Raw genomic sequence first — 18459 nt, forward strand, 5'->3', positions numbered from 1 at the left:
CTTTCCAGGGTGTTTTACTGTCAGGTGGATGACTATATTTCAGAGCTGTTTCACTGGCGCTGAAGTTCTACATTGCTGACATAACACTCTTGATGTTAAATTGTTTCTGATGTAGTAGCATAATGCAACAACTCCAAATAAGAAAGAGGACATACACAATAATATGCTTTTAAATCTGTTATGATAATTAAACAATTGCTTTACAGTTGCAGCTAGAATTAGTTAATCCTCACTGCACATTAGATTGATTTGGCAAAATATAGAAACTTGCAACTGTTTGAAATGACAAGTCAAACACATGTTGAGTTGCCCAACAGAAAAATTTCAGGTGTTTTAGATTTCTTTTTTTTTTCAAATGGCCATTTTAATGACTTTAAAACTATTCATCCTCCTTATAACCAGCAGCTCTAGTACTTAGCAAAGCACCATTTTGCTGTTATGACCTACTGCACATGTAATGCATAACCAGACACCAGCTTCTAGCAGCGTTCCTAAAGAATCTTAGCCTGTTCCTCATAGGCAAATGATGTTCTTGGTTCGAATAGCTTTTTTTTTTCTCACAAAGATTTTCAATAGTGTTCAAATCAGGGGACTATGAGGGCCCATCTTGTTTCTTCCAGGACATCTTCTAAAATTAGACCTTAGTGGAATTTAATGATATCCATCCATCCATTTTCCAAACCGCTTAATCCCTCATGGGGTCACGGGGGGTGCTGGTGCCTATCTCCAGCGTTCACTGGGCGAGAGGCGGGGTACACCCTGGATACGTCGCCAGTCTGTCGCAGGGCAACACAGAGAGACAAACAGGACAAACAACCTTTCACACACACACTCACACCTAAGGACAATTTGGAGAAGCCAATTAACCTAATAGTCATGTTTTTGGGTGCACAGCCCGATTATCATTGGGCTGTGCAGCCCAATGATAATTAAATCTTATATGTCCTGTACTTGTATAGCATTTTTGTCAGGTCTGGAGGACCTCAAAGCACTTTACATTACAATACGCATTCACTCATTCACTCAACCATTCACACACTGGCAATGGTAAGTTACGGTAGAGCCACAGCTGTCCGAGGGCAGACTCACAGAAGCCAGGCTGTCATACAATAAGTGCAACCCTCTGACCACAGCCAGCACTCAAAACGGGTGAAAGACATGACTGAGACGGATGGTGAAGGGGATTGAACTGGCAACCCACCAGTTACAGGACAAATTCCTTGCTCCTGCAAAACTCAGTTGCTTCATCAACATGATGCTTTAATTTCGTTGCCCAACCATCCTAGTAGAAGTGATAAACCTTCATTATACTGTCAAACACAGTATATCCCTACACTGCTTTTAGTGTATTTTTTAACTCAACATGTGCATGCTAACAAGCACTCTCTGCTTGAAAAGGTTCCACTACTAATTGATACTGAGCATGTCCAAGGTCTTTCCCATACAGGAAGATTCAGTTTTTCTTGTGCTCAAGACAACTGGCATACCTTTTATCAAATAGGCTTCTTGCACACTTGTTACATTAAGTAGTGCAAGTTCCTCTAAATAAAATGTTTACATTTTTCAAATATCGATGTGCTTATGGACCCAACACGAAAATTATTTTCTAAAAGACAGTGACATTTCTATTTTATCACTTTTTAGGGTTTGCAGGTATCATTTATTTAAATTTATGGTCATAATCGCGATAAATAATAATAATAATTTCTTATTGTGCTTTTTTTCAATGATAAATTATGTGATAATTTATGACAGTTTACTCAGATGTTTATGCTTGCTTATATTCTTAGTCTGGTGTCAGGTGTAACATTTAATGTAAAATTTGACTACAGAGCATGTTATGCATAGATAATCTGCTTGATATGAGAATAGGAGATAACGTAAAAATCAAAGGGTTTTTATCAGAACTGCAAAACTAGAAAAAACCTTATTCCCTTGACTTGTTCCTCCATCAGTTTCTAAACTCAGTTAACGCTTTCAGCCATCCGCAAGCTGCAAAAGATAAAGCCCCTTTTACACTTGCTCCATTTGGCCATGTTCTACTTGGCTCCACCCACTTTGCGAGCATTTCAATTCGTTTTTTTCTACTGGGCTGGCCTTTTCTGGCCTTGCTCAAGAGTCGGGTCAAAATGTGACGTGAACAGACTGCTGTTCACTGATTGGTCAAGGGCGATGAGAAACGAGGTTTCCACTGACTAAGTCCAGTAAAAGGTTAAGCTGAAGAGTACCAACATGAAGAATAATAAGGAGGCAAACCAGACTTTTGTTCAGTTTTTCTAAAAACGTTTCAACACCTATCCAGGAGTCTTTGTCAATTCTGGTGGCTCGCACATGATTCAGGCGACTAACTGCAACCTGCCGTTGGTGCGCTGCTGTTCTTAGGGCCATGGAGGCCCATCCTCCTGGGGGCATTCTCTGTCAGATGCAAAACATCGACCCACCGTCCCTTTCCTAGGTTGTTAAGGGCTATTGCTTGATGTGAGTGGCGTACTTGGTTACCTAAAATATGATTTCTTTGGAAATACAAGCACAGCTTAATCTGTCATACAGATTAAGCTGTGCCTGTGGATTCACCCACCAACTCATTCTAGACAGGTTCATTTCTGTGCCCATGCAAGAAGGTATGTGTGGGTGATACACCTCACTCTGTTATCAAAGAACCAGGGATTACGTTAAGTAACCCAACGTTCTTTTTTTAACTTCGCTGACTGTTTTACTATGATAGGAATCCCAATCTAGAACTCAGGTGGACCCTGCAGTCCCTACTTCAAACACTGTGTGCGCTTGCGATGGCTGGGCCACATCCATTATGAAAAATGATGTTCAATTAAATTTCAATTAAATTTTATTTATATAGCGCCAATTCATGAAACATGTCATCTCAAGGCACTTTACAAAGACAAAGATGTGAAGCTAAAAGAATAAAACATGAAGTTTCCTGGGTTTGTAAGGTATTATACTCACTTGAAATGACAGAAATGAATCAGTATATCACTGTTACTAGAGCCCTTAAAGCTTTCTACTTGTTTACTATAAGTATTAAATGGAATTTGTTTTGCACAGGCCTCTGACGAAAGCCAAAAGGTGAAGAGTATTTCTGCTGACCACAAGATTGAAAAGCATGACCATCAAGATAATTTAACATCGCTGGAAAGCGACTGCATTCTGCTTCCTCACGAGAGAGTTGGCAGTGAATTTTCTTGGCTCAAGGAAAAAAGTCAGGAGGACATCTCTGTTCAGAAAGCCAACGAGCTGGATGACGAAGAGTCTTTCTTGTATGGCGGTGAAGCATCTTCTCAGAATGGAGGGCATGTCAAAGTGGAAAAAAATTATTATTCTAGTGTTGGCAGTCACAAGAACATGTTTCTGTTCAGTGGGTTCAGTAATGTGGTTGATCCTAAAATCCCCCAACAGATGGCTTTATCTACTGTTTCCTCTGTCAGTCTGGACAGTATGGAGTGTGAGAAAATCAAGAATATATTAAATAGCCTAGGTGGAACATCAGATATTGGCAAGATGTTGAGGACTCAAGTCCAAAAGGAGGGCAATGATGCGTCTCCTGCACTATTCAGTTCAGACACAGCGGCGGCAACACTGAATGAGCCAAGTGTACGGAAAGCTCTGGAGTCTCTGCAGTCTCTGATCAAAGGTTAGTACCTTCTCTTCAGTGGGTTTCTTTATTTTACTGCCATGTCCGTTACAACAGCATCAACATTGTTTTTTCATTATACAGCGAAACATTTTTTTGCATAAATTTAGCATTATGGTAAACAGGAGTTTTGGGATCTTGTAAATGTTACATCAGTAATCGTATGTAGAAGTAAAGCTAAAGAATTATATCGTGATTAAGTTATTATTGATTATTTTTGTCACTAGTTTGCCATTGTAAAACTCTTATGTTCCATAGATTTATTTTAAACCTTTATTCCTTGGGATTTTGATGATTATGACTCGCAGATAATGAAAACCCAAAACTTAGTATCAAAGAATATTAGAATATTACATAGGAACATTAACCTGGATATTTTAAAGGAGCAATAAGCGATATTTCACCACTATGTGGTGCTTGAGCACTGTCTGCAGACCAAAACGAAACCCAGCCACTCTCCCTTCTCACGTGTCACCTCATATGCGCGTATTTGTAAAGGACAAAAACATGCTCTGTTCGGTTTTTCCTTGGCTCGGTTCTCTAATAACAAAGAGCGCATGAGCAGACCGTGTCATCTCCTTACAGCCAGCTGACATTTCAGACATTCATAAAAAAACTAGCTTCCCTACCGTGACACACGGTTTCCAGTGATGATTCTGCGTAGCAGTGTGATGAAGCTCAGCGTCTGTCGTTGTTTCCTGCGTCTGTAAATCCTTATTAGACGTTCGTTTGTCTTATCCACTTCCCAAAAGCCGACTCTGTCAAGTAAATTCACCAAAAGTTGCCGTCTTCGCCTGACTCTCCGCAAACGACGAAATATCACAATTATAACCAAGCATAACTTCCTGAATGTTACGGGTGCTGCCATTTTGATTTGCTTGGTTCCGCCTTCAATCCTAGAGAGCAGTAGTACCGCAGATCGTCACTAGGAGGCGAGGAAACCAAGGAACCGAGATAGTGTAATGGTCGTCAAAACCAAGCTCGGCTTGGTTAACTGATCCAAGCTCGGATCGAGCTCGGCACGGATCGGTTTAACAATGGTAGTGGAAATGGGGCTTTAGGCTGCTTTGATAGCTGCCCTTTGGTCATCTGCTCATCTCTCCACGTCTCTCCTCCCCACGTGTCTCCTCACCATACCTCTCCTTTTTGGAGTTAAATTATAAGGACATCCTGGGATTACGTTTTGTCAGCTACAGCTGCCTTCATACCACTCAGTCTTCCAGTTATTTATGTGGCTTTGCTGAACAAAGCAGAGTGGACATGGGAAAACTAAAATGTTAACAATAACAAGATCACCATTGTGTCATGCATTAGCTTCTTTTCTGTTTTCCTCTTTACATTAAAATGTGTTTTGTGTTTTCTTAAGCAACAAAAGAAAAACAGTCAAAAAGTAACGATCAGTCCCAGACTTCCTCTGTTAAAACGAAGGTAATGGATTTCCATAAAACATCCAAATGTTGAAATACATCCTGTCCTACTTGTTAAAAGTGGAGCTTGTGCTTTACAGGCAGGTGACCACGAAGAGAAGAAAAGAGCCAAAATGAGAGAAATAGAAACCTTAGCGAAAGAACTGGAGGAGTTGCTAAGGCAGGAAGGTAACAAGTTTTTGCTATATGTTTCTTTAAATTTTTTTTTGCACACTATTTCCATCATACTTCACAGAACTTCTTGTCTGTTTGCAGGACTGGGTTTTATCTCGGCAGTAACAGGGTTCTATTGCCAGAAATGTGAAGAGTTCATTGGAGATTTGAATTCTGCTGAGAGACATGCAACAATCCACCAAACTGTGAGTATTTTTGTGCTGACTGTTCTTATTCTTTCTTATAAATGTGACTGTTATTGGCTGATAAAGCTACTTTCCCAGGGTCATAAGAACCATGCATTTTATGGTAAAAGGGCTTCTGATCACTGCCTTGTGAAGTTAAAGGGCTACTTCACATTTTTCAAGGCAAGGCAAGTTTATTTATGAAGCACTTTTCAGTAACACGGCAATTCAGTGTGCTGTACACTCTTAAAACAGATGTGTCAAAAACAACACAAGATGTGTCAGATTTTAACACGTGCTGGACAACACACATCATAAACAACACGCCATGTGTTAAGTTTACCAAAATGTGTTAAATCTAATAATACATTTTTGTGTTATTTAACACTTCTCTGATAAGAATGTACATGAACAAAAAATAAAAAAAGAGGAGAGCAATGCATTAACAGAGACAGAGGGAAAACATTACAGAGGAAAGCATGTTGCATTGTACTTTGGCCCAGATTTGATCCTCTATAGTTCTGTACTGATTAAATCAGGACTGGGTTATTTTATTCAAACAAGAAATTCTGTAAACTAAAAGACAATGTTGGGGCTGGGCGATGTATCGAGATTTAAAAAGTATCTAGATTATTTTTAAAGAGATTTAAGATGAGAGTATATTGTTTAAATTCAGATGGACTATCTTACGTTATAATTATTAGGTATCAAAGCAGCCATGGTGCCATGTTAGACAGTCCTTGCGGACCGACAAGCTTCAGCCTTCTAAGCCCTCTTAACGGTATTTTAAAGGTCACATTCATTCTTTCAGGGAGTCTCCAACCCAAACCACATTATTTTGCAGATATTTTCCACCTTGAGAAACACACTGAGAGGACTGAAGGGAGGGGCTAATGTTTGGCTTTCACATGAACATGTGAACGCCTCACATACTTTCATCAACACTTTTAGCAGCTATTTAGTAACTTTTTAGACCCTGCTAACAATTATTTTATTCAAAAGCTATAAGCAACAAATTTAACAAAGTTTTTTTTCCTGTGTTGTTTGAGACATTGGTAACAAGTAAAAGCACCGATCGCTCTGAGTTTCTGTCTCTTCAGTAAACACTGAGTGCAGCTATGAGCCCTTCCCGCTACGAAAGCTCTGACAGGCAATCACTTAATTCAATAAAAAAATTATTCAATTGAGTGGTTTTATTAAATCATATCTCGGTTTGCATAGATTTACCCCCCCTCTGTTTGTGACGTCCCCCCCCTCTGGTCATTCATGTTTTATCCCTGGGGGGATACATTCCTCCCCCCCCCCCCGGTCTGAATAAGTAATGTGGATTTTTTAAAATGTATATAAATTAGGGCTGTCAGTTTTAACGCGTTGTTAACGCGTTAACTTTATTAGACCACAACGGCAACATTTTTTTTTTTGTCGCCATTAATTGTGCGTCAAAACACACACACCGGTCCCTAATGTTTTTCCCCGGCCGCGCTCTACACTGTTTCTTTTATCCTCTGCGCTTTCCGTAGTTTCAAGAGCACTAGAGACTGTAGCAAAACAGACCGGCGCTCACTGTTGCACAGACTGTTTATTTCATGCGACTTTGGGCTTGTTTTTTCTAAAGGCGCTTGTAAATTTCATGAGTCACGGGTTGCGTTTTTTTTGGGCACGTTTCTGAAAGTGAAATTGCTTATTTGGGCTCTAAAATAAGTGACGAAACAGCGGTTATTAAGAGACCTGCCTGCACTAGACACTTTGTATCCAGCTGAAATATCCCTCCGCCATAGGAGCCGACGGTAGTAAAGGCAGACAGAGCAACTCTGCACGTATTTTCTGCAGTTACGGTGCAATAACTGGTGATAACTGCTGAAAGTAGATTACTTGGTGCAGATCACCATTTTGAGCAGACATTGATTCTAAAGATGAGCTTTTAACATGCTGATAACATTGCAGAAACCCAACCCATAAACCGCACTTATTAATTGGTTTTCTCTGTATTTGACAAACTAAGGACCTGGAGTTACTAAACAGTTGCTAAACAGTCTCTTTCAGGATATTAAGCTCCTGCCCAGTTGCAAGCAAAGTGTAAGACTGGAATGACCTGGAAATTTAAAACCTTTTTCCAGGCTTAAACTCTATGAATATGGTGTTGTTGTTGGTGTGAAAGCTCAGAATTAGATGTGTGAGAGAGAGTGAAAAAACAAACAATAAAACTTGTGACTTTATTGAAATGTCAAATTTTTATTAATTTATATGTATATGCCTAATACCATGTCTATCTTTGTTTAAGAGGCAAAAAAATATATTGCCATGAAAATAGGTATTTATTTACAAATTTAATTACACATTGTGTAAACATCAGGGCGTCATGATTAGTCATTTAGCCATTATGGTCCAGAGTTTAACATTTGGCACTAGGATGTTTTCATTCCAATTCTCAAAAGTGCTTGAAAAATAACAAAATAATTTTTTTTTTTTTTGTACAAGCATGTATTTTATTAGTGTCATTTATTGCAAAATTGCATATTAAAATGCCCAAACAGGCTATTACACTTTCAGAAATAAAAGGATTAAACGTGCGATTAATTTGCACTTAATCTCGAGTTAACTATCGACATTATGTGATTAATCGATTCAAATTTTTAATCGTTTGACAGCCCTAATATAAATACATGTCTTGTGTCCTTCACATTTGTTAATTAAATTTTTTGTTGTCTGTTTTTAAAGAGTATTAATACGTTTTCTGCTCGAAGCGATTAAAGTAAACTAATACCCACTCCTGAGTCCAGGCAGTACAGTAGATGGCGCAAGTTTAAGAACAATAGTCTAACCTACTGGATCTAGCTATTTACCTGAAAGAGCAGCTGCTAGCTAACCAAGTAATGAATGAGAACGTGTGGCAGCATGGACGTCAACATATGACAAGTATTTTGTCATATTTCGGCCCGAAAAATCAACAGAAAAGGTCAAGAGTAGATGACGGAACAAACAGACATGGTAATGTTACAGGACAAAGTTTTTGTGGATGATGAAGATTTGCAGGCAGCGTCACAAGACAAGAAGCAGCAGCAGCCGATTTCTCCACCCTCCCGCCCGCCCAGGACAGGTTGCATGCTGTCTCGGTTGCATACAACGTTTTTATGAAAGATTATCACGTCCTGCTGGCGTATTAGTTTTGGTGTTATATGCTTTGTTTTTGCTATATTTTTTTAGTAAATGAAGCCTTTCATGTTTATTTCCAATTTTAACTAAAGTACGTTTTGCGCATGGGCAGCAGGGGTTAAAACAAGGAAGTGGCTAACATCTATTAGCATCTCCAGGTGAAGAATGTTCCAAGAACTAGTAAAAAAAATGCAAAAAAATATGATTCCAAGAGGGGGAAAACTGGAATGTCATTAGGAATACAGTCTGAACGTTGGTGTTCACTGGAGCGGACACTAAAGTTGCAAAGGCTCAGATGTGACCGCAGAGTTGACTGACACGAGTAAATGTTCTCATATGAATTCAATTCAATTCAATTTTATTTATATAGTGCCAAATCATGAAACATGTCATCTCAAGGCACTTTACAAAGTCAAGTTCAATCATATTATACAGATTGGGTCAGATTATACAGATTGGTCAAAAATGTCCTATATAAGGAAACCAGTTGATTGCATCAAAGTCCCGACAAGCAGCATTCACTCCTGGGGAAGCGTAGAGCCACAGGAAGAGTCATCTGCATTGTACATGGCTTTGCTGCAATCCCTCATACTGAGCAAGCATGAAGCGACAGTGGGAAGAAAAACCACCCATTAGCGGGAAGGAAAAACCTCCGGCAGAACCGGGCTCAGTATGAACGGTCATCTGCCTCGACCAACTGGGGGTTACAGAAGACAGAACAGAGACACAACAAGAGAAACAAAAACGCACAGAAGCACACATTGATCTAGTAATCTGTTCTACATTAGATGGTAGTAGCGGGTGAGCCGTCTTCTCTGGATGATGTCACAGTTAACAGAACGCCAGACCAGGTGTACCTACTATGAAGAGAAAAGAGAGAGAACAGAAAGTTAAAGCAGAAATGACAACACATAATGCATAATTGAAGAACAGTAGAACTCAATAGAGTGAGAAAATTAGATCCTGATATACTCCAGTAGCCTAAGCCTATAGCAGTAAAACTATAAAGGTAGCTGAGAGTAACATGAGCCACTCTAGTTATAATTTTTGTCAAAAAGAAAAGTTTTAAGCCTAGTCTTAAAAGTAGACAAGGTGTCTGCCTCACGGACCAAAAACTGGGAGTTGGTTCCACAGGAGAGGAGCCTGATAGCTAAAGGATCTGCCTCCCATTCTACTTTTAGAGACTCTAGGAACCACCAGCAGACCTGCAGTCTGAGAGCGAAGTGCTCTGTTAGGAACATACGGGGTAATCAGAGCTCTGATATATGATGGAGTTTGATTATTAAGGGCTTTATACGTTAGAAGAAGAATTTTAAATTCTATTCTTGATTTAACAGGAAGCCAATGAAGGGAAGCTAAAATTGGAGAAATATGATCCCTCTTGTTGATTTTCATCAGAACTCTTGCTGCAGCATTTTGGATCAGCTGAAGGCTTTGAACTGCATTTTGTGGACTTCCTGATAGTAAAGAATTACAATAGTCCAGCCTTGAAGTAACAAATGCATGGACCAGTTTTTCAGCATCACTCCTGGACAGAATGTTTCTAATTTTGGCGATATTCCGGAGGTGAAAAAAGGAAACTCTGGAAACCTGTTTAATATGGGATTTAAATGACATGTCTTGGTCAAAAATAACACCAAGATTTTTTACTTTATTACCAGAGGCCAGGTTAATGCCACCCAGATTAAGTGATTGGTTAAGAAGTTTATTTTTTGAGGACTCTGGCCCAAAGATTAAAACTTCGGTCTTGTCAGAATTTAGATGCAGGAAATTTAAAGTCATCCAGCTTTTGATGTCATCAAGACATGACTGCAGTCGAAGTAATTGATTGGATTCATCAGGATTTATGGATAAATATAGCTGAGTGTCATCAGCATAACAGTGGAAATTAATCCCATGCTGTCTGATAATTTTGCCTATCGGAAGCATATATAGTAAAGAGAATTGGTCCAAGGACTGAACCCTGTGGTACTCCACAGGTGACCCTAGAGTTTGAGGAAGATTTATTATTAACATGAACAAACTGGAATCTGTCTGACAGATAAGATTTAAACCAGCCTAATGCTTTCCCCTTAATCCCTACAGTATGTTCAAGTCTTTGTAGGAGAATATTGTGATCAACTGTATCAAACGCAGCACTGAGATCTAACAGGACAAGTATAGACACAAGTCCATTATCTGAGGCCATGAGAATATCATTAGTGACCTTCACCAGAGCTGTTTCAGTGCTATGATGAGCTCTGAAGCCTGACTGAAACTCCTCTTGAACTGCATTTTGTGGACTTCCTGATAGTAAAGAATTACAATAGTCCAGCCTTGAAGTAACAAATGCATGGACCAGTTTTTCAGCATCACTCCTGGACAGAATGTTTCTGATTTTGGCGATATTCCGGAGGTGAAAAAAGGAAGCTCTTAAAGTTTTTCTAGATTGGTTTATTTGATTAATAACGGCTGATCTTCGATCAAGCCAAGCTGTCGCTTTACCTCGAGGCATTTCAGAGGGTCAGGTTTGGCCGGCATTATTTAAGTTTGATTTAGTAATTAATTAAACCGGCATTATGATAGTTCTGCGATACTTTAACCACAGCTGTTTATATCTGCTAATCGTGCCCGGCGCTGGGGCTATCTCTATCCACAAAAAGAACCATCAAAACATTATCCGGATGGAGGCTTGATGTATATAAACTATCATTATGAAATGGTTTTTGGTCTTTTTTTAAGCATATAATGTGGATATAAACCTTTAAGATCCTAGTAGCTATGTCGATACGTCATTTTACTCAAGAGGAGCAAACACAGACTTGACATAGGCTATTAGTTTGTGAAAGACTTTTGTCTCACACAGTGAATATAATGGCAGCTTTTTGTTGAGGCTTGTATGGTGTGCAGGCTCCTTGCTACACTGCAGCAGTGCAGCTTCATGCATGCTTTCACTCTGCTGACCTCTATGTTGCTACATTGTGCTGCTCCTTCTACCTGCATTTTACAAAGAATGTTTGTTTTCATGGTTTATACAATCATTACTTTACACTTAAACCACAGTAGAAAGTAAATTGTTGCTGTTCCGAGGTCTGCAAGATGACAAACAAAACGTCCATTTTTTTCGTTTGTGTCTCACTGAAAGCAGCCTTTTGTCTCTGATAGTAAAGTTTCTGTTCTGACATGTTGTTTTTCACGTGTTTTAGCAGTCCGACAAGCATGCTAAAGACAGCAAAGACCTTTGCCACTACCTGAGCAGGACCACCAGCCAACGTTCAACTTCCAGAAGTGACATGGAGCACAAACAGAACTGGAGAGATGAGAAGGAATACAGAAGCACACACCACGACAGCAGGTCTGAGCAGGGAAATATCTGCTTAAAAGAAGAGATGAAGAAGGAGAGGATGCTCATAACGGTTAGCCGAGGACTGACACCTCCATCTCTAGACGTCCCAGTGAAACAGGAGAACAAGGAGCACGGGAAAGCCAAAGACAAAAGAGAAAGCAAGGATGAATTTCCCAAAACCAGCAGAGACAAACGTAAGACGGAAAAACACGAGAGCAGTGACAGCAGTGACAATGAAAAATCCCCTAAAACAAAACATTCCAAAAAGAAGAAAAAGAAAGAGAAAAAGAAGAAGAAGAAGGAATAAGGTTTGTAGAGTGTCTCAGGAGAAATGCTGACCTGCTGCTGCAACTCAGCATTTAGAACTTTAGGTCTTCAATTTCCCCCCAGAAAACTGCTTCTCTATTTCTTTTATTGTTTTTGTTAGTTTAATCTCAAGACAGGAACGATTCCAAATCTTTTCAGATTCAGTCAGGTGTGTTGAGTCTCCTTGTTGGCTCTGAAGCAGAGAAGAAGAAGAGGGGGAAGTGCCTGTGTGAGAACAGACAGGGATGTTGCTAGGAGATGGATGATATTTTCAGATGTTTGTCTTTTTGTCTCTAATCCTCAGACTATAGTTTTAACAGAACTTGTTTGCCTGTTAGGTGTTGGCTCACGGTAAGTAGAACTCCAAAACGTCATGCTGTCCCAACTTTCCGATTCCATCTTGTGAACACATTAACCTGCACTGGTTCTAATTCTTTCCTCTGCTCTTATTTTTATTGAAACTCAAACATGACACACATATGCGTCTTGTGATATTGTTAATAAAGAAAACAAATGTTTGCCTTTTTAATAAAATTTGTTAAGTCAGACGTAATTGAGTGGTATCACTGTTCTCTAGAGTAATGTTACTGTCAAAAAGACCAATTTGTGACTTGTTAATTGAAATGTTGAGATAATGAACATAATTGTGTCAGAAAAGTGGTCCAATTCCATTAGTGTTTCTATCATCAAAATCATTTGTGATCAGGCATTTCAAAACCTTTCTCACTTTAAATGTAACATACACTACATGCTGTCCAAGTCAGCTGAAATACCAATCTGCTAGGGGCAAAAATGTAGAAAGTTCTATTCAGTTGCCTGGTTACCACAGAGTGTAAACCTTAACACTGATTTGTTTAAGCAAACCCCTATATCTTCCTCACATGTCACGACAGGGGTTACACTCTGAGGAATCTGTTTCATTTACTAAATTTGAGGATACATTTAAAACCCCTTTCTTGAAGATTCCAAATCGTGCTTACAAAGCAGTGTCCTCAACATTCTTGGTTTCATCTGGATGGCCATTTGCTCTTCCTGTTGGAGCTATTTATTCTTTATTTCTTTATTCATTTGAATTTTGTTTTTGTTTTATTATTTTTCTTATTCATTCTTTGAGTTAGACAGGAAGTCATGTGGGTTAGTCCACTTTTCTATAAGTATAGGGGCCTGGTAAAGGACCAGCAAGGCATTTGGGTTTGGGGCCTATGGTTTTTACCAGAGCAAGAGAGCACAGTGTGATTGACAGAGTGAGAACAAAGGAAAGTTTGAAGTCTGTAATTGTGGCTGAAAGGAAACACAAATAAACCTTCCTGAACAATCAACAAATTTGGACATCACAGCTTCTTTTGCCTGCGTATGGAATCTGGACCCCAGTGCCTCTTAGTGGCTGGAGGAACTTTTATTGAAAGTTTGGTTTGACAAACAATCGGCACTACAGCAAGTAACCACCCCATGGATCAAGTTAGAAACCAGCTCGTGGACCAAAAGGAATAATCCCTCATCAATGGACATGTTGGATTTATGGATCTCAAGGATTACCATCAAACAAAAGGTTTTGGATCATCTTTGTTGAAATCAAGCGACTTGCTGCGTCAGGCCTGGATTGACACGTCACTCATTCATCAAACTGGTACGTGGAAATATTGTTTAAGCCGTAAAGGAAAACGGTGAAACTACTGGAGTTTAAAGACATTATTTCACTGCAAAGACTGATGAGATGAGTTTCATGTGACAAGTTGACGCTTAATTGGATCAAGACGTGTGCCAACTTCCATCATGAAAATGTTTGTTAACACGAATCAACCTCTTTAAACAAAGAGACACGTTTGTGCTTTATCCTGTGGATTCCTTGAGGATTATGCTGCTGTTGAATGTTTGAAATAATTAAAAGGATCGCTAAAAATGTCTGATGCAAAGAGCAAAGAAGATGACACTCAGATGCCGCAAGAGAAACGAAACATCAAATTCACACAAAAGGGTTTGGAGTTTTATATAAAAACATGTCAAGAAAACCGAAGTTTAAAGTGTAAGCAAGCTTCAAAATTTAAGGAGAAAATCGCATCAATGACGTCACGAGAAAATTTTAAAAAGGTGTCTTCTGACTTCGTCAAATTTATTAAATGCTATCAAGATGCAACTGATTTACATGAATCCTTTTTAAGCTTGCCATTACCAGAAGAAGAAGTGAAAAGACAAGCTGTGTATTTTCAGTCCAATTTAACGGCATTCTCTGATTTTATGGACAATGTAAAGGTTTGGTTGCAGGAAGCAGGATATCCATATACTGAACAGAAAAATGTTGATGATGATCAGGTTGTTGCTGATCAGGATGAAATAAACCCGGAAGACGGTGTCTCTAATGTTTCAAGTGTAAAGCCACGTTCAAAAACATCTTCACAGCAGTCTCGGGCCGTTTCTCAATTCACGAGAACGCGAGTCCGTACTCGCGTTCTCGTCAAGTCTGTTCTCGGTAAGAACACAGGAAGATCGGACTTGACGAGAACGCGAGCACGCAGCACGTATTGTGCATTGGAACAGAAGTATACTCGTGACGTCATCACACCCACAGCGCTTGAGCATTCCTTTAACGTTCAAAACTATTTATACACTACACCATCATATCTTATTGAAAACGTTTTTTTTTTATTATTTTTTATACTTTTTAGAAATTATCTAAAATAATTACAGAACTGTGGGTATAAAACCAGCAATAGCGTGAATTTCTTTGTTGGAGTTGTAATTGTTGTAGTTGCAGAGGCGATTGAATCTTCTTTAAAAATCAACACTTTGTAGAAGCAAAATGAGCGATACGAGCAATATTGCTGTTGCTTCGGTCGTTGGTCAGTTTTACCAGCAGGCTGAAGAGGAGGTGATGCAGCTGAGGAGGCAAATCCGAGCAAGGAGAAGATTGATGCCGCAGAGGAGGCTCAGAAGGCAGAGTATGCTCACCCATCTATTGCCAACTAGGCATTTTAAGATTGACAGCCTATTTCCTACTTTTATCTTTAAAAAGACATTGAGGATGGTATTAAAAACGAGATCAGGTTGAAATTGTGACTATTTTTCCTATATTAATAAAAATGAAGACCCAGTTTTAACAATAACAGTAGGGTTAAGCTACTTTATTGCACCTCCTGACCTTCACAGCATTGATCATTAAGAAAGGAAAAAAAACATTTTTATGTCTGTCCACCTTTACAGTGATTAATCTATAAATTATGTGCAGTTAGTTCAGCTCATTTTTCAGTGAAATGGTAAAAATACCAGAGAAGGGAAGCCATTTGTTACATTTACTATACATTTTACCTTTTCTTTCTTGAGAACTATAATTTCTGCATGTTAAGCAGTTATAGTTTGATGGTGTGAAAAGGTGAGAATTGAAAAAAACAATTATGGTAACATTTGGCATTTTTTATTTACAGGAAGAAACAGAATATGTGAGGATAAACACTTCTGTGCCAATCCTCCAAATATTTTTTAATGAAGGGGACCTGAAACCAGCCTTCAGGCTAAACAGGTCCACCATCGTCCTCCTCCTTCAGCTGCTGCCCATCAGAAGGTCCATGGATGGCCACAGGAGATAGAGGTGCTGGTGACCCTCTGCTGGCTGGCCTGTGGAGCATCCAATAGGGAAACAGCTTGCCAGTAAGATCTCTTACCTTCTTGTCCTTAAATAGAGCCAACAATGACACACAACTGATACATAGATTATATTAATTGGATAGAAGATTAAGACAGATCAGCATATTACCTAAATTACAAGTTAATTTTATATTTGGTACAGGTCAAGTGGAGGCACGCTACAACAGACACCACGCCAAGGCTGATTAACATCATTGAGCGCGTCTTTGGTGGTCTGAAGACACGGTGGCGTTCCATCTTCTTAAGGGCGTTGGAGGTCCGCCTGACGTTTGCCCCAAAAGTAATCGCCGCCTGCTGCATCCTTCACAATATTAGTATAGAGGCAGTGGACCAGCTAGACGTGGAGGATGAGGAGGTGGACCCAGAGGAGGATGAGGAGGTTGACCCAGAGGAGGATGAGGAGGTTGACCCAGAGGAGGACGAGGAGGTTGACCCAGAGGAGGATGACCATCCAGTGGCTGAAGACAGAATGCTGCTCCAGCTGGCTGCATGTTTAAGTGAACATGACTACACCTGACCTAATGTAGGTCAGTTGGAGTCATGTTCACATGCTGCTTCGTTTCATTTTTTCACCACCTGTGAAAATACATTAAATAATCGTTAAATAATTTCCATTCCAACTATTTTTAATTGTAAGTTTATAAGCATTGTCTGTTTGTATAAGATCTTAATGAGTTATTTCTTTGTTTTGAACCATGTTAATAACTGTTAATAATTTGATGAATATACTACACCTTCATTCTTTTCCAAAGATAAAACATTTGTATAAAATAAATGTCTGGTTTTTCATATACTATTATTACTATTATTTTCTTTCCCTCTTTCTCCTCTCAATATTTCGTGTCCTGACTCAGAATAAACTCACTTAGAAAGGCAAAAACTTTATAGAATGTATTTATTTATTTATTTTATATGCTGCTGTCGTCCTAGGCAGACATTTACAATTTATTCCAGCAAGTATTGAGTTAATAAAGCAACACACGTCAGTCAGATAAACACAAAACAAATAAATAAATCATAACCAGCGGTATTATGCACACTACTTTTTTAAATTACGTACTAACTCTGTAAACAGGCCACATAGGGAAGCTTAAAAGTATAATATTCTCGCCTCAAACGATCTTAAAACGTACTTTTGAACAACAACAGCAGCAGAAAAGAGATTTTTTTAACTTACCGCTGTGAGCTCTGTTTGCGCTGTCTCAAATCAAGCTGCGGCCGCGGTGCATTCTGGGCAAGCGGTCAGTCTGAAGAACGCACAAGTCTGATCTGATGCATGCTCGATAAAGAGGGCGGGCGAGAACAACATCCGGGGAATTCGGCGCGTTCTCGATTTGGCGTTCTCAGCATTGGAACAGTGCTCGGGCTGAGGCTGATGACGTGTCACGAGCACACGAGAACGCTCAGGAACGCATATTGAGAAACGGCCTCAGACTTCATCTACCTCCTCTGCACTCATTAAAGCCGCGGCTGAAAAGGCAGCGCTCAGGGAGAGATTTGCCGCGTTGGACAAAAGACATCTGATCGAAACTGAAGAGGAAGAACTGCGAAAAGAAAAGGAAAAACTGAGAAGAGAAAAAGAAAAATTAGATTTGGAAACAGAGTTGGCAGCAACTAATGCAAAACTTAATGTTTTAAACATGAATTCAGTTGCTGGTTCTAAACAATCCGATGGCATGAACTCTTATTTTGACAGAGCCCAAGTAAAGGACACGCCCCTGTTAAATCCTCGTGCTAATGAGTTTGTTCCAAATGAAAGAGCAAATTCTTCATCTGACTCTCCTGTCGTTAGACCTAAACAGAGGCAGAAACAATTTCAAAATGACCAGACGAGAGTAAAAGTTGATTTTTGAACTCGAGCAACACAGCAAACGCAATTTCAATTTCCTTCTTTGACCGAGGACTGTCAGAATGACATGGTGAACATCATGCAAAGACAAAATGACATCACTGCCTTACTTGTAAAACAAAACTTATCGTCTGTTCTCCCATCCAGAAACATCCCTGTGTTTGATGGGGACCCCCCTGCAGTACAGATCATTTATGAATGCTTTTGAGAACGGAGTGGAGTTCTAAGAACGGAGTTCTTAGAGCAGTTCACTAGGGGGCAGCCTAAAGATCTGGTGCATAGCTGTCAGCACTTACCTCCTGATCAAGGTTATTCTAAAGCCAAATATCTTCTTGAAGAACATTTTGGAAACGAAAATAAAATTGCTTCTGCATATATGGAGAAGATTATGAGTTGGACACCAATAAAAGGTGATGATGTGAAAAGTCTTCAATCATTCTCTCTTTTCCTTCAAGGTTGTTCGAATTTAACACAACAAATTGTTCACATGAAAGAGTTGGATTTACCTATTAAATATGAGAACGATCGTCATGAAACTCCCATACAAACTGAGGGAAAAATGGAGAGTTACTGCATTTGAGCTGCAGGAAAAAAATGGCCACAGATCGTTGTTCACTGATCTGGTTGCTTTCATAGTAAAAGAAGTAAAAGTAGCCTCAGATCCAGTGTTTGGCAACATCCAAGACCCACCAACTGTGAGCAACTCTAAAGTTTCAAGTTCCAGCAAGCAAAGGAAAAGAGGAAGCAGTTTTGCCACTAATGTCAGCACAATT

The 18459-nt window shown here is 39.4% G+C and overlaps 2 protein-coding genes across 3 annotated transcripts; both read left to right on the top strand.

Moving 5' to 3' along the window:
* Positions 1–3063: 3063 nt before the first annotated feature.
* On the top strand, positions 3064–12751 carry LOC118556256 (the record flags this gene model as incomplete). 2 transcript variants are annotated; one of them, XM_036128955.1, is given in 5 exon segments in its annotated part: positions 3064–3649; positions 5016–5077; positions 5157–5244; positions 5332–5435; positions 11753–12751. In XM_036128955.1, coding segments are annotated over 5 exon segments (1287 nt in total), but the record flags the coding sequence as incomplete, so codon positions are not given.
* Positions 12752–13620: 869 nt separating this feature from the next.
* Positions 13621–18221, top strand: LOC118558384. The gene is made up of 2 exons (XM_036128957.1): positions 13621–14604; positions 17271–18221. The coding sequence occupies exons 1-2, from the start codon at positions 14098–14100 to the stop codon at positions 17688–17690; spliced, it is 927 nt and encodes a 308-aa protein (XP_035984850.1). The 5' UTR covers positions 13621–14097; the 3' UTR covers positions 17691–18221.
* Positions 18222–18459: the final 238 nt, after the last annotated feature.

This window comes from Fundulus heteroclitus, unplaced genomic scaffold (genome assembly GCF_011125445.2).
Source record: "Fundulus heteroclitus isolate FHET01 unplaced genomic scaffold, MU-UCD_Fhet_4.1 scaffold_126, whole genome shotgun sequence".
Taxonomy (NCBI): Eukaryota; Metazoa; Chordata; class Actinopteri; order Cyprinodontiformes; family Fundulidae; genus Fundulus; species Fundulus heteroclitus.